The sequence below is a fragment of the Macrosteles quadrilineatus genome, unplaced genomic scaffold (assembly GCF_028750875.1).
Source record: "Macrosteles quadrilineatus isolate MER2022 unplaced genomic scaffold, UCM_ALF_1.0 Scaffold_13__1_contigs__length_4303367, whole genome shotgun sequence".
NCBI classification, from domain to species: domain Eukaryota; kingdom Metazoa; phylum Arthropoda; class Insecta; order Hemiptera; family Cicadellidae; genus Macrosteles; species Macrosteles quadrilineatus.
Window position 1 is genome coordinate 1,342,540 of NW_026542606.1, and position 19,703 is coordinate 1,362,242.

General features: G+C 35.0%; 1 protein-coding gene across 3 annotated transcripts in view; it reads right to left on the bottom strand.

The window, feature by feature from the left end:
• LOC129004979 (tRNA (uracil-5-)-methyltransferase homolog B-like) overlaps nucleotides 1-19,703 on the bottom strand; it is a 126,835-nt gene that overhangs the window by 10,265 nt on the left and 96,867 nt on the right. For all 3 annotated transcript variants that reach the window (XM_054433712.1, XM_054433710.1, XM_054433709.1), the window contains one exon: nucleotides 18,730-18,922. In XM_054433712.1, coding sequence (XP_054289687.1) covers nucleotides 18,730-18,922 — 193 coding nt within the window. The remainder of the gene's footprint in view (nucleotides 1-18,729; nucleotides 18,923-19,703) is intronic.

The following is a 19,703-nucleotide window of genomic DNA, read 5'->3' on the forward strand; positions in this document are numbered from 1 at the left end:
GTTAGGAATATGGTGGTAATCATCATTTTCCTCAATGAAATCGCAAACTTTTATGAATGATTCTTTTAATAACTCGTTAACTGGTCTACCACGACCTGCACACGTATTGGGTGATTAAATGGGTTGTTTCAAAAACCTAGTATAACAAGGTAAACAAATCCTTCTAACCTGGACCTAACCTAATCACCTATTTTTTCCCTATTTTGAATACATTTACTTATAGTTTGTATAGTAGTTGAATTAAAGTATGAACTAAATCGACTGCTTTCCTATTGTTTTTTGGTGTCTTACAATTTTAAAAATCAAGAAAAATACGATAATGAGTAGAAACATTGTACACGAGTGCGGTAACGGATCAGCTATGGAGCGCCACATAAAAATAGTGCACACCATACATTCACGGTTGATATATGGCGTTACGTAACCATAACGTACACGTTTCAATATATCATTTTAAAGTTGATAGCAGCTACAATTTTGTTTAAAAAATACTTCCATAAAATTACGTTTTTTTTTTTTCAACGCCAGTGGCATTTCTTGAGAGAAATGTTTAGTGAATGTGCGGTGTTGAAAGTTTTGCAAAAAAATGAAATTACAGGTCCATAAAATGTTAATCTTTGCATTATTCTAGAGATAACAAACAAACGGTAACAGTTAGGACGATATTTAACTGGACATGATTGTAGGAAGTATTATAACAAAAGGAAACTAAAAAAAATTGCAGTTCGATGTATGTTACATTTTTGACTTTAAATCATGACAATGCAATTACTATGTTCAAAGATAGCATCCTTTAAAAATATTACAAACATAAAAATGATTACATGCTTTTTAAATTATAAACTATTGAAATACATTTTATTAACTGTACATGGGGTTTGTTTTGATTGTTTTTTAGAGATTATTTAATAGTGAGACTGAGTACACATACTGCATTACACCGGCTGAATCTCGCAGGATCTCCAATAAAGTAAGTACAGTAGAACCCCTCATATCCGGCCACCACGGGACCAAGCCCCTGGCCGGATAACGATTTGGCCGGATAAACCAACCTACTATGAAAATGACAATTCATACCTAATAATAATAGGTAATCAATATATGCAATAAAAAGTATCATTTAATTCTGTTCTGGGATCATTTTTAGAAAAATAAACATGTTTGTAAAAAGGAAAAAAATATTTGTAGGTTAAAGTCATTACTGTAAGTAATGAATGTAGGCTACAAATATTATGATTCCAGGTAACAAAACATATTAAATGGAGGTAAAAATGACAATAAATTGTACTTAAAGATCATTAGGACTTAAATGGTACATTGCATTTCTACTCAACATTCTTAACCATTTTGTGAAATACAAAAATTAATGTACTAGTACTGTACTGTACTAAACCCACTTTGGAAATAATCAGCCAACTGATCAGAGGTTAGGCCTACTAGCTCAACTGAGTATAGTGACTCAGCAAATAAATGTATAAACAAACAGATAAATAATGAGAACAATTTATTTTATGACTTAAGCAGTCATAAAGACTAGTGCTTGTATCTAAACGTCTGTAAGGTGTGAGAAAAAAATTTTGATATTGGCTTCCTGGAAGGGGCCGGATAAACAGAGGACCGGTAAAACCAAGGCCGGATATGAGGGGTTCTACTGTACTATTATCTATCATTTTAAAGCTAATGACAGCAGCTATAACTTTGGCTTGAAACATATTTTCATAAAACGTCGGCGAGAAAAGTTATAGCGACAAAAATAAAATTACGTGTCCAAAAAATATAAATTTTTACATTTTTATAGAAATAACAAACAAATGACAACAGTTACGACTAAAGTTAACTCAACATGGTTGTAGAAAATGTTATAACAAAGACAATAAAACAAATTGCGATTCAATATGTTATTTAACAATCGAGAAAACATGAATTACGAAACCCTTGCACTTTATATGTTTAGGGGAGCGTAGGGGGGGAAGCAAGGGGGGTAGGGGTGGGGACTTTTGGCTGAACACTTCTCTAAATGGTAGTAGTTGATGGGGAAAAAATCAGCTTGTTACTAATTTTTTCCACCTAAAAACACAGGTTGACAGGAGTATTAAAAAAATGTTACAGGCCCATTTTTAATTTTTTTTAAATTTGTATAAGAAAACAGTTTTGGTATTTTTGAGAAAAAAACTATCACTTGTTCCCTGTAATATCTAATAAAAAAAATAGTTTTGATATCGTTAACACGTTCGCTACCACAATTATATGGAATTTACGTTCGCATAGACCAGCGACGCAATTGTGCGTCGACTCGTTTCTCACAATAGACCACCGACGCATATTTGCGTCAGCTGGTCACATTCAAATAGACTAACGACGCACAGTTGCGTCGGTGTTCAATGTTATTAATCAGGGTATTTCTTAGCAAAGGTCTATTTCAAAGCCCTGATTTTATCGTATCAGTCTAGAGGGATATCTGCCGCAAATGTGAGTCGCTTGGTCTGTGGATATGACGATTGGTTACGTCACACAACAGTTGGCAACATTGTTGTTTACATTGTGTATTCCGCGACATCACAGAACAGATGTAAACGTTATAACCTTTGTAGTTTTGGCTAGTGTTTAGTGGAGTTTCTTTATTGGTTTGTGTAAAAGCTTGAAACAACCAAATTAAATTTACAACGACGCTTACGTGCGTCGCCTGGTCTATTGAAACGAAAATGTAATCTTTTTAACTGGATTTCATTAAATAGACTGACCGACGCATATATGCGACGTTTAAAAATTTGCTCAAAACGATAAATAAAAACAATATTTATTGCTTACTAATTCACTTAAGGTTATTATGAAGTCAATTAGTCCATTTAAACGATATTTCTCTTTTGGTCTGTCGGCAATGTTATTCCTATATCACTTGGTCTGTAAGGAACGTCATGATCATTCCTTTTGGTCTGTAGGAGTGACCGGACCGACGCAAATGCGCGTCGCTCGGTAGCGAACGTATTAAACAATATACACCTCTGAAGTAATATGCTACATACAGAAAAAAAGAGACCTGCCAGTATAGAATATCTTAACGCTTCTGAGATGTAGCGTAAAAGACTGATAGGTACAATATACCTTAACGCCAACAGTTCGACAAGTAGTGGCCAGTAACCAAATTCACAACATGTTTCGGCTATTCAGTTATGTTCAAGTTAACTTTACAAGAATATTTCATCCAAATTAGATTAGTCAATTACATTCAAATAAATAAAATTAAAGCCAGTGACGTCATTTTTAATTTTTATACTCCATTGTACTGTTTCTTTTCCAATATCCGTGTAGTGAGCTGACAGATCGGATCATCTTCAAATGGTCCAAAATTGTTTGGTCCAACGTTTATATTGCCGTTCGTTTGGTCCAAAATCGTTTGGTCCAACAGTTAAAAACTCGTTCGTTTGGTCCAAAATCGTTTGGTCCAACAGTTGAAAACTCGTTCGTTTGGTCCAAAATCGTTTTATCCAACAGTTGAAAACTCGTTCGTTTGGTCCAAAATCGTTTTATCCAACACTTTTATACGAGTTCGTTTGGTCCAACAGTATAAACTATTGCCCCTCACATTGAAGGCGTTCAAATATCCGCCGTCGTATACAATAATAATATTAATAATATGTTTGATTTAAACATGCCGACTTTCAATGTTTTAAACGTTAAAGACACCATGTTTTGTAGTATTCAAACCGCTAAAGCGTACATAAGCAGACTTAAAGCTCAATAGTGTATCATACGGTTGGAAATCTTATAAATTAACAGTTTTTATCACATATTTGGCAACCTTCTAATATACAGAGTGTATAGAAATTCAGTGGACCAACGTGTTTTAAATGTTTATCATACACCTTAATTTTTATTGTTGTATCTATTTACAATGGAGTGTTTACTATTGATCCTCCATCATTGTCTATAATTCTTAATCAAAAGTTAAAATAGAACATAAAAATTACATTAATTAAGACGGTGACACACTATCGATCTTTTCCCCGAACAAGACCCCGAACCGAGCAGGGAGAAGGGAGAAGGGAGGTCGAAGGGAGGATGTTCGATAGTGTGTCACGGGTCCGTACACCGATCAAGACGCCGAACAAGACATCAGGCCGAGCAGGGAGACGAGCGCTCTGGAGGCGGTTTTTTGGCGAAAGATCAAAGAAAAGATCGGTCCGATGTACGATAGTGTGTCACGGTACATTTTTGCCCCGTACATTGTCGCGAGCGCCGTCGCGAGCGCCGCACCGAGCGGCCGCCTGCGCTAGCATTGATAGTTCTGATTTAATATGGCAATTAAACTCTTTAATTGGTAAAATAAATAAATGTTGGGTAATATGTTGCCGTTATATATTATAATCATTTAAGATGTAATGTTTGTGGTTTGTTTGGTCAAGGTTGAAAGTGTAGAAACCGTTAAATCAATTATATCAATAATATTAAGGTTGAATTAAGTAATTGATGTTGACTTAAATTCTTTCAAAAATAATATAAACATTAATATTATTAAAGGCAATTCAAATGATCATTGTGCAACGTTATTTCAATGAATAAAACCAATAGAAATCAATAGATATAACTAAGCATCCTTTCTAGAATATTTTATTTTTGCGACAAGTTTTCAAAATGCGACTTTTAACAATAATTTTTATGTTATAGAAATTACCCCCCTCCCTCTTCTGCGGCACTGCCTCCGCGCTCTCACTCACACACACTCTCTATCTCTCTCCAAACTTCCTTTTGCCGCGCTCGGTAGAATTCGTCTGGTCTTGGTCATGTTCGGGGAAATGTTCGGAGTAAAATTTTGCTGATATTTATCTCCCTTCTCCCTTCTCCCTGCTCGGTTCGGGGTCTTGATCGGGGAGAAGATCGATAGTGTGTCACCGCCTTTAGCCTACTCATATTTTCTGGACGTCCACAATTTCCTGGTAAAAAATTGGTCTTAAAAAATTATATAAGGATCTTATTTTCTTATGTTAAAATTGATGTTCTTCTGTATAATGTCATGTTTAGCAATTTAACGTTCCATTACGAATAATTGTATAGTCGTTAAATTATAGTAACTCTTTTAATGATTTCTTATTGCATTATGTTATATCTATTGAACTGGTTGGTGTCTGCCTTTTGACTACTTTTGACTAGATGATATCGTTGGTATTCTTGGGACTATTTCTACTTCAAACTTATCACTTATGATTGTTCCTTCGATGTTTTTTATAGTCAGTCTGGTTCCGTTGCACAGCTTGGGTGGACCTAAGTTTCACATTAGTATTATTGGCATTCCTTCTTTTAGTGAAAGTAATATGTGGTCGGTTTATGACAAATTGCGAGGCAATTGTATATCTGAGATAGCACGCACAATTATTTTTCATGATTTATGTTACATTGTGTAGGTATAGAATAAAAGATAACAATCTTTAAGAATTACCATCTCTTTCATTGATTATAATACTGCGATTATAAACATACCAAACTTAACACTAACTTGGCTTTTAGAGTCAATAGGGTACATACATACATAAATAAATACATACCTCCTCTATTATATATATAGATAGAGTTAATGGTTAAGATAACACCATTGACAATAAGCCACAACAAATACAAACTCTTTTCTTTTCAATAATTTATTCTTGGTTCTCATGGGGAGTAAACATAACATTTTGGGAAGTTTTACAAATAGGATATATCTTCACTGAGAAATTCACTTTATATATTCGTATTATTAACTACATGATTCTTACAAATACCATGACAAACACACAACAAACATAGATTGAATTTAATATATAAATAAATTAAATAAACCATCTGTTTCATTAAATGCAAACTCAAAGCAAAGTCAATGTTTATCCACAAATCTAGGGAATTAAAACGCGTTGTTTTAAGATTGACTGGGGATAAAAAGTAAACAGGACACAAACACATTATATATAAATAAATAAATGTATATGTACGTGTATATAAATGCAAACATATCAATTATTTAAACATAACACAAAACAACAAATAGGCCTCGGAAGGCAGGCGGTTGGGTTGACGACGTGACGGCGATTATTTGAACGCCTTCAATGAGAGGGACGCAATAGTTCATACTGTTGGACCAAACGAACTCGTATTTAGAGTGTTGGACCAAACGAACTGTTTTACAACTGTTGGACCAAACGATTTTGGACCAAATGAAATACTCCCCAACTGGATGCTAAATTGATTTTGGACCAAACGAACTGTTTTACAACTGTTGGACCAAACGATTTTGGACCAAATGAAATACTCCCCAACTGGATGCTAAATTGATTTTGGACCAAACGAACTGTTTTACAACTGTTGGACCAAACGATTTTGGACCAAATGAAATACTCCCGACAGACCTATCAGCTGACAGATGTTTTAAATAGTTTTATTGAATTTTGGTTGCCAAGAAGAGAAAAATAAACAAAGAGACGTTCTTTTAGGCTTTTCAACCAAAGTGGTCCATTTTTATTTCATCTAAACAGTTAATTGTTAATTACTTTTAAAAGTACGATAAATTAAACAATAATATTTAGTGGAAACCTCTAGACTTTTATTTAAGGTATTTCTCCCATTTAAATTAGGTTATTTTCAATAAATCCGTACTGAAAGATACAATGATTCTATCATTCGTTTCGTGATGTACTGCATTTAAGCACAACCACCTCTAACACAATTTAAGTCAACAGCTGATGTATATATTTGTTTATGTTTTTGATATTTTAACATTGATATTTTAAGACCCCGTAGGGGAAATTCCTGGGATATTTTTTAAACACCACCTCGTATTGAAGTTTGCACTCATCGATATACAGTAGACCCCCTCTTAACCGACCTCGTATTAACCGATAATCGGATTATCCGCCTTCGATCGTAAAATAATACAGTTTGTTTTAACCGACCTTGCTTTGAGAGCAGCTCGGTTTAACCGCCGCTTTCTAGGAATCTCGGCATTTCCGCTCCCACGCTGGGCGATGAGAACTGAACCATACGCTTATCTCCACAGGATATGACTAAGAATTATTAAGAGTTATTTTGTGTTGATCACAAAAAATATAGCATAGCCTATTGTCAGTTTGTCATCATCGTTTGTAGCTCGAGCTCATCTGATCTGTTTGTTATCTGTGCGGCAAATTTATAACATCATAAAGTGCGTTACGATTTTGAGAACTGATTATCTTATAGCTGGAGTAAACAAACAACGCAACTTGTAGGGAGGGCTGGGAAAGGGGGTTAACAACTCCAAGGTCAAAATAGTTTTTGTGCCTTGAGCCTCCAGTGAGAGGCTATAAACAAAGGTCATGTCTTGTAACAAAATTATTGATTGTATCTTTAATGTCGACAAAAGGTTCTGTACTGTATTACAATGGATTTGGAAAGCATCAATCAATAAATTACAGTACTAAAGTTATTAAAATAGGAATTTTATTGACTCTTGCCTAGTATTATAATATTTTCCACTGAAAGTAGGCCTATTTGACTTAACCGTGTTTTGTGTTTATTTGTGACTTTTCTATCAATACGAAAAAAGAGATAAGAGTAGTTTATTTTATAAATAATGCAAGTATGATTTCAAAATAATGATCATATAATTCCAAATTAATAGCACTTCATTATGTTATGATTTTAGGGATTGTCCGTTTCATCCGACCTTTTGAATTATCCGACCTAGGTCCGGTCCCATTAGGGTCGGTTAAGAGGGGGTCTACTGTAGTCTTTATTACCACCACACAATTAGAAAATGATTGCTCCAGCCGTCTAGATTGAGTTTGCCTACGACGGAAAACTCCATAAAGACGGACAGTCAACGTAGAAGCGATTTGCTCGCATTTGTAACTTTTTTCACGCTGCTGTTAATTTCTAAATCGTAAGCTAAAACATAATTTTTGCAATGTACAAATTCATTGATAGAGAAATACATTTTTGTTATTAATTGTTGTAAACAATTTATGCTGGTTGGTAATACTAACAGATGTTTTATAAATAATTTAAATGTACTGGTGATATTAAATTAATTTTTATATTGTCTTTAGTACATTAAACATCAGTCGCTACGGCGCGCGTACGATATAGTTTTTTTCAAACGTTGCGAAATGCTAAATTCCCCTCCCTCTTTAACCCAAGCTATCTACAGAACCATTGTTTGTAGCTCCTATCAACACCTCTATAGGTCCATAAGAATCAAGATCGTTCAAATTAACATTTTGAGTAGCTAGCTCTTCAATCCAGGGTCCTCTTGTAACAGGGGAAATGTTACCACATATCTGTTTTTGGTCCAAAACTTCAAAATGACACCTGTAACTGTCATCTAAGGAAGATAGTTTAAGTACGTACACATTATTACAGATGACATTCGTACTGCTTCCACCAAAAAGACTATGTTGAACATTTTCTTGACAAATGGCAGTATACCCTACTTTGGTAGCTCTACTGGACAAAATATATGATCTTTGGGAGCCACAATCTATTAAGGCTCTTACGCAAAATACACCATTAGGACCTCTTACATTTACTTTTAAGGTTTGCATCAGATCATTGCATGTGTTGGTGTTGGCAAGTGCTTCATCTGATTTAGTGGCTTTGGTTTGACTATCTGAATTTTCTCTACCTAAATTCTTCTCTGTAGGGTTATTTTGACTTTGACCTACCGAGTCACACATTATAACAAAATGAGATTTTTTGCAAACCATACACTTAGGTCTGTTCTTGCATTTACTGGCAATGTGACCTGGCTTCAAACAACAAAAACATGCCTTTTTATTGTTTACAATATTTTTTCTATCTGATAGTGACATATATTGAGCTTTAATACAGTCTTGGGATTTGTGTGACAATGAACAAAATACACAGCCTGAACCTACCGGTTTTTCATTCTTCATTGACATACTTAAAGCTGTGGATAATTAGCTTGAATGACTTGATCTATTTACATGAGACGGGGTAGAAAACTTAGTGGACCTACTTTTGTCTTTAGAATAATTTTTTGTCAACCCAAACCCAGATATTGCTAGTTTAACCTTTTGTTCTCCCTCTATTTCCTCCTTAAGGAAGTTAAGTAAATCTTCTAAAAAGTCCTTAGACGTGTTATTACTAACTTTAGATCTACTGTAGCTTGATCTTTCCCAAAGTTTGAGAACATCCTCAGGTAAACATGAAGAAACCAAAGGCAAAAGAATGGGGGCACATTTGTCTGATGACACTCCTAAAGTTTCTAAGTTTCTTAGATGGCTTTGTAACTTATCGTACAACTCTGATATAGAAAGCATTTTGGCAGATGAGGCATGAGCAATTATTATTTTTAACAATTCCCTAATATAATACTCTGTAAGTAAATCTTCTCGGCCAAAACGGCATTTCAATGCTTTGACAACTTCCGGGTACATTTCTCCAGTGGCTGGATAGCTTTCGACAACTTCCCTAGCAACTGAATTAGGAACAGTAGCCATTATCAAATATTGTATTTTGTCATTTGGGTCAATTGAGTTATCATTGTGAATTTTGGAAAACTGAGACCAAAAAGGTAACCATTCTTTTAATTCCCCATTAAACTCTTTTAGTTTTTGTACTGGAAGTTTGTAAGAACAGTTATTAGCTAGATTTACCTGCTCAGACTTCTGTGATGCTCCACTTACCGACCTTACATCTCTTTCCAAAAGTGGTTCAACTGTTTCCTTTACAATTTGGTATAACATGGAGTATTCTTCTTGCTCGTCCTTCTCCTTATCCATTTCGTTATCACCAGTTCCATCAATATCCAACAAATTTTGATAAATAACTGCATCTTGGTCAACTAGGGTAGAGTAATGTGTGTCAAGCCTTTTTAGTAATGCTTTAATTCTTATGAAGTCAGTATTTTCATCTTTTAAAATTCCTTCAATTTCATTTTTAGTTTTAGTTAATGTTCTTCTTGTGACTCCTCTTGATTTCTTTACTTTCGTAATATCCATCTTGACTCAATAATGTACTCTCAGAAAGACTATTGAAAATATAATACCCCCGCCGCAGCAAACCTGCAGACTAAGCGAATTTACATATGCCTGATCGGATTTACACTAAAATGTCTCCTTAAAAATGTCACATTTATTCCCTTTTTAAATAACATTAGTTTAACGAGTACTTAGGTTTGCTGCAACAGGGAGGGTAAAAAGGTGTTTTTTTGTAAAATTTAATAGTTTAGTATGAAATAAATACATTTTCAAAATTTGATCAAAATATGTGCATAAACAAGCAAACTACAACAGTTTACTCATTCACGTCCATGTCACTGGCCCGGCCATGACGGAATTAGTACATAAGAATTATGCTAATATTTAGTACCTATTTCATACTATTTAGAACCAACAAACAAAAAATTACTACCCCACTTGGTACCGGATAACTAATTAATTTAGGATTCCGGGCCAGTGACATGCTGGCCCGGCCATTTTCGAACTTGATCCTAATATGTATACCATCATTTAGTACCTATTTCGTACTATTTTGTACCTCCATTAATATAATTTGTACCTCAAAGAAAACCAAGCTACGGGCCCGTTAACTGTACAGGTCAATGACCCCTCAGCCTGGCCATATCGGAACCTATGGTTATAAGCTATACTACTATTTAGTACTTATTTTGTACTATTTTGTACCTCCATTAATATAATTTGTACCTCCATTAATATAATTTGTACCTCAAAGAAAACCAAGCTACGGGCCCATTAACTGTACAGGTCAATGACCCCTCAGCCCGGCCATATCGGAACCTATGGTTATAAGCTATACTACTATTTAGTACTTATTTCGTACTATTTTGTACCTCCATTAATTTGTACTTCAAAGATAAACAAGCTACGGGCCCGTTAACTGTACAGGTCAATGACCCCTCAGCCCGGCCATATCGGAACCTCTAGTTATAAGCTATGCTACTATTTAGTACCTTGTTCGTACTTTTTTGTACCTTTCGAGGTAAAAAAATTACCTCAAAGATAAACAAGCTACTTATGTTACATATTGTATGTGTAATCATGTTATTGTTAGTGGTTAATTACCCCTCAGCCCGGCCATGTCACAGTTTCTAGTTATGAGGTATGCTATTATTTAGTACTCAATAATTAACAAGTGATGCAGTTATTTGGTGGTTATCTCCAACTATTTAGTTCTTCATATTAAACAATATGTACTACTCATACAACCCAAGTAATCAATGTGTCGAGGTTTAGGCTATTTTTGTGCGAGGGTACTGTGGTGATTTTTTTATTTCATTCAACATTAAGTTCACAACTTTGTTAATTTTTTCTTTCTTTTTTCTTAATTAATTTATTTTGTAAAACTTAACGAGCTGTTGGCCCGTCCTACGTACGGGAATTTAGTAGTCAACTAAAACTGAAGTAATATCAATATTTCTAGAATGTAGAATGTTAGCATCGGCTGCTAGACTTTTTACAATTTTAAACTTATCTTCTAAAAAACTGAAACCCTAAACTAAAATTATGGCTTCAACATTCCCTAGTTTTCAAAATTATCTGTCTTTCAGTTTTTTTAGTAGTTTTTTTAGAAGTACAAATTATATTAATGGAGGTACAAAATAGTACGAAATAAGTACTAAATAGTAGTATAGCTTATAACCATAGGTTCCGATATAGCCAGGCTGAGGGGCCATGGATCTGTACAGTTAACGGGCCCGTAGCTTGGGTTTCTTTGAGGTACAAATTATATTAATGGAGGTACAAAATAGTACGAAATAAGTACTAAATAGTAGTATAGATTAACACCATAGGTTACGATATGGCCGGGCTGAGGGGTCATTGACCTGTACAGTTAACGGGCACGTAGCTTGGGTTTCTTTGAGGTACAAATTAAATTAATGGAGGTACAAAATAGTACGAAATAGGTACTAAATGATGGTATACATATTAGGATCAAATTCGAAAATGGCCGGGCCAGCATGTCACTGGCCCGGAATCCTAAATTAATTAGTTATCCGGTACCGAGTGGGGTACTAATTTTTTGTTTGTTGGTACTAAATAGTACGAAATAGGTACTAAATATTAGCATAATTCTTATGTACTAATTCCGTCATGGCCGGGCCAGTGACATGGACGTTACTTATTCTCCATAAAAATAACATGGGAATTTTAAATTGACCGATTTTTGGAGTTTTCTCCTTAACCAATAAGTGCATAATAACGCTTCAATATACTAAATTATTTGTTTTTTTAAGCTCTACAAAATGGTTTGAAAAGAAATTGCTAAATTTTAAGTTTTTAGGTTCAAAAATGGGAAAAACCAATTTTTACCCCATATAAACCCCTGTTCCCATAGTCTGATCATGCTGGTTCGCTAACTCGTTTGAATAAACGTAGGTTTACACGTTTATACAAAATCGGATGATTTTTGCTCGAGTTATCGCGCTAACGGACACATATATAAATATATATGAATTTGAACGGATGGTGTTTTTGGCCCCTAGGGACCTCAAAACGAAAAAGTATAATCGGTCCCGGGTCCAGGTCTTACCATGAGTACTATGGTAATAGCTTATTCCCTTATGGGAAATTCGCTAAAAACTTCATTGCAATATTATATCAGTCTATAAATAAGGAATTGTCCTGTCACGGTCGCCACTAATGTAGGAAATAAACTTTAATACTATTAAAATCGTGTTTTCCCTACTATTACTGTAAACTACAAGAAATAAATGTTTTACTGATACAATACTGCAATTCTTTTAATAATCTCAATCTGAATAAAAACTGTTTACATAATTCTCACAATGTACCAAAGCAACTGATCCAGAACAAATAGCAAATTTAAGAAGATCAGCTCTCTGTAAAAAGGCAAAAGGCAAAATGAAACAACTACTGATTCTAACAATTACTGTCTGCTCTTCACAGCTCACTCATCAGCGGCTTTCGTGAAATTATAATTGATAATTTTTGTTGATAATCAGTAAAAAAATGTTGGCCTCCTCACCCTGTTCAAGGGTAAAAGTTAGGAAATAAAATGTTTTTAAAATGTGATTTATTTTATTATTCTGTATTTAAAAGATATCGTCATTTATTAATGTGTTTTCAGCTAGACTTAATGACTTATTTTCATAGTTTAACACATGTTGAAGATATAAATAGTGAGAAAATGACATTATATCTTATAATATTAAAACGTAACAGGGTTTTTTATTTCACGATTCTGAATCAACCACTCGACGGATTTTCATGATTTTTGTGTTGAAAGAAAGATAATTTTGAGAACTAGGGAATTTCGAAGCCATAATTTTAGTTTAGGGTTCCAGTTATTTAGAAATTAACTTTTAATTTTTGGATGATGCTGTTTTTTGACAAAGTTGATATTTCCACAAATTGGTAACGTTCCTCTAAGTATGATTTAAACCAATTGAGAGTGACTCCTTTAATACCCAGGTACTCATGAAACCTAATGTTATTGAAATGGATTTAATTGAAATTCAACTCAGGGAAATGGAAACTCGCTTAATCTGCAGGTTTGCTGAGGTGGTGGGATTTTGCCTATTCCATGAAATGCAGAGACAGTAGTGCAACCTTTCATTGCATGGAAAGTGAATAGGTTACTGCAGATCTCTGGAGGGAGTTGAGAACAAAAAACACTGAAAGATTTTTTTTTATTTTAGCTTTTAACGTCCGCCATTTTGAAACGACTTGATCAAACTTGACCATTGACAACCTGGGCCGAGATAATGTATTGAAGTACTTGTGTGCCAAATTTCATAAAAATTGGTTCAGGCATTCGGTTATTATAGCCAATTCATGGCGACCCAGCATCCTTTTACGGCCGCCATCTTGATGACGTCATTACGGACGACCGAGGTCCTTAAAAGTTGGGGTCTGGGTGGTTTTAGGTTCAGAAACTTGTATACCATAACCACCTAAAATTGCAGCCTCCCCGCCAGAACTGAAATATTCTGCCACTATATGCAACTATACAACCCCACTGTATTTTTAAAAGTTCAAGTCTTGGTTGTTCTTTAACTAAATAATTTTTACCCCTTGTATTATAATTATGCACAGGTAATTCATGAGTTTCAGCAATATTTAAAAAAATATTTAATTGTTTCAAAAATATATAAGGTGTGAACTGTAAAAATGCCCATCCCTTTAAAATAAGATTTGAAGGACTGGTTATATTTTAATTTATGTATTAATCTGATTAAATTGCTTTTTTTGTATTTTCAAAATCTTTTTTAAATTCTTTTTCTTTGTCCCACCATGAATACTAATTCCAGAGTTATGTGATTCAATATGAGCATGATATATCATTTTAAGGACTGATCCTTCACAGAGATATGACATTGTTCTTAGGACGAATATAACAGAATTTAGTTTTCTTATTAAATACTCAACATGTTTATCCCAGCTTAAATCCTCATCTAAACTTGAGCAATGGAATTTTTTTTTATATCTAACTTTATACTTTTATCATTTTTGTCTCTTTTTGTTTTGAAAAGAATGAAATTAGTTTTCCTAGCATTAAGTGCTAAATTATGGTCTTTTAAAAACTGGTTCAGATTTTTTAATTCTAATTTAGCAGACATTTACTAAATCAGTTAGGGATTTCCCAGTTGTGTTAAGATTAATATCATGTGCATATATACTTATCTTACTACCTGGGTCATTTAGAGAATTTGGAAGATTTTTAAGGTAACAGATGAATAAAAGAGGACCAAGAATCGATTCAGACTTTTTAATTCTGATTTAGCAGACATTTCTAAATTAGTTAGGGATTTCCCAGTTGTGTTACGATTAATATCATCTGCATATATACTTATCTTACTACCTGGGTCATTTAGAGAATTTGGAAGATTTTTTAGGTAACAGATGAATAAAAGAGGACCAAAAATCGATCCCTGTGGGACACCAGATAATATCATTGATAAATTGGATCTTGTTTTTTGGATGATGCTGTTTTTTGACAAAGTTGATATTTCCACAAATTGGTAACGTTCCTCTAAGTATGATTTAAACCAATTGAGAGTGACTCCTTTAATACCCAAATTATCAAGTTTAGCTATTAATTGATAGTGGTCTACATTATCAAATGCCTGGGACATGTCCATGAAGATGCCAGCTGAATTTAAACCCTTGTAAAGTGAATTTATCACTGCTTCAATGAAACTAACCGCTGATGTACAGTCGATCTACCAGCACGGAAACCATGTTGTTCATTATCAATTAGATCATACTGGTTCAAGAAACTGTTCAACCTTTTGTAAACTGCCTTCTCATATACCTTTGAAATTGCCGGGAGAATTGACACTGGCCTGTAGTTTGAAATATCTTTCCTAGAGTTTTTTTATAAACGGGCACCACTCTAGCAATTTTAAGCTCGTTTGGAAAAATTCCTGTTACAAATTATGAGTTAATTAAGTGCATTAAAATGAATTTCATCTCCTCTTTCACATCTTTTAAAATTTTTACTGATAAATCGTCATAGCCAGATGTTGTTTTATTTTTTAAAGATTGTATAATAGTTATTATTTCGGTATCAGTTACTGGTTCAAAATAAAATTTGGTATGACATATATTTTTTGAAGAGGTGTCGAATGTAGTACAGTAGAACCTCACTAATTCGAACCTCGATAGTTCAAAAACCTCTATAATTGGAATTTAGAACAAAAAATATGCATGTTCAAACATGAACTGACGCTCTTATTGATGTTCCCACGATGTGTTCATTAGTCTCCGTTCTCTCAAACTCTACACTTAAAACTGGGATCTCCATAATTCGAATTTTATTTATTCTGACCTCTATAATTCAAACTCTCTATATTTTAAACTTCCTATAATTCAAAATATATTGGCTTTCCTCTGAAATTCGAATTAGCGAGGTTCTACTGTACAGTAGAGTCCCGCAAACTCGGCACCCGATAACCCGGCAGTCTGGATAACTCGACCATCACCTGGCTCAGAAGATTAGTGATTTTTTGAGTCCGAGTTCAACATGTACTCAAGCCAGCTCAAGTAAAATCATTCGCAACTCGTACCAAGGATTTATTATACAATATCTGATGACTTAATCCTGACTTGTAATATAAATATAAATAACAAAGGCAGCTAAAAGGCTTAAAAATTGCATTGTTCTTATTTTTAACCCTAGCAGGGTGTCCACCAGGCCAACCAGAAAAAAATCATGAGTAATTCATGAGTAAAAAAAAATCCAGGATGTTCAGGTCGTACTTTTCTTACTAAAATTTCCAACGTGTTTTGCGCCAACTCCCCCAATGCTGTTTTAGCACTAACACAGCTCGCTATTTTAGTTATCGGAAAGAGCATTCTCAGTTAAGGGGGAAAAAATTATGATTGCTGTAATATTGCCTGACACAAGTATTCAATTTTTATATATTACTGATTAAATAATCCAAAAACTAAAGACTAATCCTTAAACCTGCAATTTATTAATAACTTCCTAAAAATAGTGATATGTCGATACCAAAATTTATTGAATCTCTGTACAGACACCTGAAAAATAGATTCTTAATTTAATACTGATCATAACAATTTTTCCAAATTTTCTGAAGGATTACTAAACCAACCCCTGGTTTTATGTACTTTCATATAGCCTAATTTTTGAGTAATGGGTTGTTTTCCAAGTAGCCTAAAGAAATAATAACGCAGAAATTAAAAAAATTGCACGTAGCCAATTAATGTTTTAAACCCTTCTAAACACATTAAATAAATACCACGTTAAAGGTAGATGAAGATATTACAAAAAAATATTTTAAAAAAATTTCTAGAAGTGTGCCATTTTGAAATTTTTTCTTAAAGCTAAACTCGGGGTTATATTGTAATCATCTAACACAGTTGTAGAGACACCATCATCGTTTTCTGCAATAACTGAAAAATCCTGAATATCTCACTCAGTAACAGAAACATCACCACTGTCTTCCGTGGTCGTGGAAAAATCCTGATATAGTCCAGCAGTAACGGAAACATTATAATCGTCTCCCGCGATCACAGTAAAGTTATCATAACCTTCCTCGATGGTAGCTTAAATCAAATAATTTCCCGAGGTCATCATCGTCAAGCAATACTGTTGGAAATCATCATCGTTTCCCGCAGTCACGGAAACGTCATCGTTTGCATGCGCGGTCACGGAAACGTCATCGTCATCTTCCGCGATCACAAAAACATCGTCGTCGTCTCCCACTGTCATGGAAACGTCATTGTCTTCACCCGCGATCACGGAACCGTCATCATCGTCTCCCGTGGTCACCGGAACGTCATCGTCATCTCCCTCGGTCACAGAAACGTCATCATCGTTTCCCGAGGTCAAGGAAACGTCATCGTCCGCATGCGCGATAGCGGCAAAATCACTAACATATCCCGCGGCCATTTGGACATCATCATCGTCTCACGGGGTCACGGAAACGTCATCGTCTGAATGCGCGATCACGGAAACGTCATCGTCGTCTCCCGAAGTCACGGAAAAATCATCGTCGTCTCCCGAAGTCACAGAAACGTCATCGTCGTCTCCCGCGGGTACGAAAACATCATTGTTAACTCCCGCGGACACGGAAACGTCATCGTCTGCATGTGCGATCACGGAAACGTCATCGTCGTCTCCCGCGGGTACGAAAACATCATTGTTAACTCCCGCGGACACGGAAACGTCATCTTCTGCATGTGCGATCACGGAAATGTCATCGTCGTCTCCCGCAGTCACGGAAACGTCATCGTCGTCTCCCGCAGTGACAGGAATGTCATCGGTGTCTCCCGCGTTGACGGGAACGTAACGGCGTCTCCCGCGGTCGCGGCAAAAAATTCCCGGTTAAATACAAAATTCTCGCATAATTCCCGGTTTTCCTGGTCGGTGGACACCCTGCCTAGTTCCCGATAACCCGGCATTTCACATACTCGACACTCTTCCAGTCCACATTACGCCGAGTTTGTGGGACTCTACTGTATTACAAAATTTTATATGTCTCTTTGAAGATTTTGTAAAAAATGAGTTTAAAATATTTGTAATTTCTTTTGGATTGTTAACTATCTTATTGTTAAATCTTTATGACATATTTTCCAGTTCTTTTTGGTTTTTGCCATTAATAACTTCCTTGTTGATAATTGACCATGTTGTTTTTGAAATATTTGATGAACGTTTAATTTTTTTGTTATAATATTCTTGTTTTGTTTTGAAAAGATCAAATTTACAGCAGCAAAATCACGAAAGTCTTCCACGGCCGTGTAGACATAATCATTGACTTACGCGGTCACGGAAACGGCAAAATCATCAATATTTTCCGTGGCCGTGTAGACGTCATCGTCGTCTCCCGCGGTCACGGAAACTTCATCACAGTCTTCCGCGATCGGGGCAAATGCGCGTTTTACGATTGCAATCTTCTACCGGGGCTAAAATAAAAACCGGAATTGTTAAAAAATCCTGGCTTTTTCCCGGTTTTTCCAGGTCTCTTCAACTTAAAGGTTTTTTCCCGGCTATCCCGGTTTCCCTGGTTGGTATACACACTGTATTACCAATCCATTCAGAAAATTTGGTAAAACTATAATTGGTATCGAGAATTGATTTTCAGGTATCAATATTGGCATCAAGAATCGATAAATTTTGGTATCGACACATTAGTAGTTGCTTCAAAAAAAGTTGAACTGATCTTTAGACATAACCCATAATTTAATGCTATTATAAGAAAAACTATAATAAGAGCCTACACAAGTCTGACTACTTAAGGAAAACCAAGGAACTTACTGATGCCAGCTCGTGGAGGATCCAGGATAGGCACGACTTTCTTTCCTTTAAGTTTCTCTTCCAGTTCCGGAAATAAATCATCTACTGAGCCTTGGAGGAACTCACAGTTGGTCAGTCCATTCTTGGCTGCCAGTCTCTTGGCATCGTCTACGTTCACATCCATCACTTCCACACCAATAACTTCCTTGCAATCCTGCCAAAAACACAAGTGTAAGAAATAATTCACTGGATGTTGAAAACAAATTAAAATGTACGATTCTAAAAGTTGGATAAAAATCTAACTGCATATGTTCAGTCAAGTTGCCTTTTTTTTTTGTATTAATTTTATGTCTTTGTTTTTAACAGTCAATCTGTAATTCCCATCACATTACCATATGTCAATTTTCATTGTTGCATTCATTTTTTTCGTCTCAAATCACCGCTCATAACATCACGTACTAATTTTTTATCGTAATAAATCAACCTCTTTATACCAAAACCCTCGACTTTTTCCTCTATAATATAATTACACCGCACATTTTTGGTCCTTCGAGCCGCGGATTATATTTACGAACATTAGTGCGACTTTTTCTCAAGTTATTTCAAATGTCTCGGTTGAACGTATTTCATCCAACGTGAAGCCGCCAAAGACAATACCGCATCGCTATTTTTGAACCTTTTTGTCTACGTCACGATACAGTCCACACTCCTCTCATTCCAAGTGTTCAACATCGTCATCGTTCTTCTAGTTCTGCTCCGCATTCATCACTTCGTCGACACTTCATTTCGTCTACAACTTCAGCTTCAAACGTCATGTCAAAAGTAAGGTTATGTTTGTAATTCTTCGAAGACAATGAAGACAACTCATCGCATCTCATCGTAAGTTCTAACAATAAATCAATACCCACAAGAAAATAATAAAGAAACCCAGATTTTATTCCTCAGTTGTCCTTAACCTCTAATTACTCCTTCCAATTACAATAGCTCGACTACTT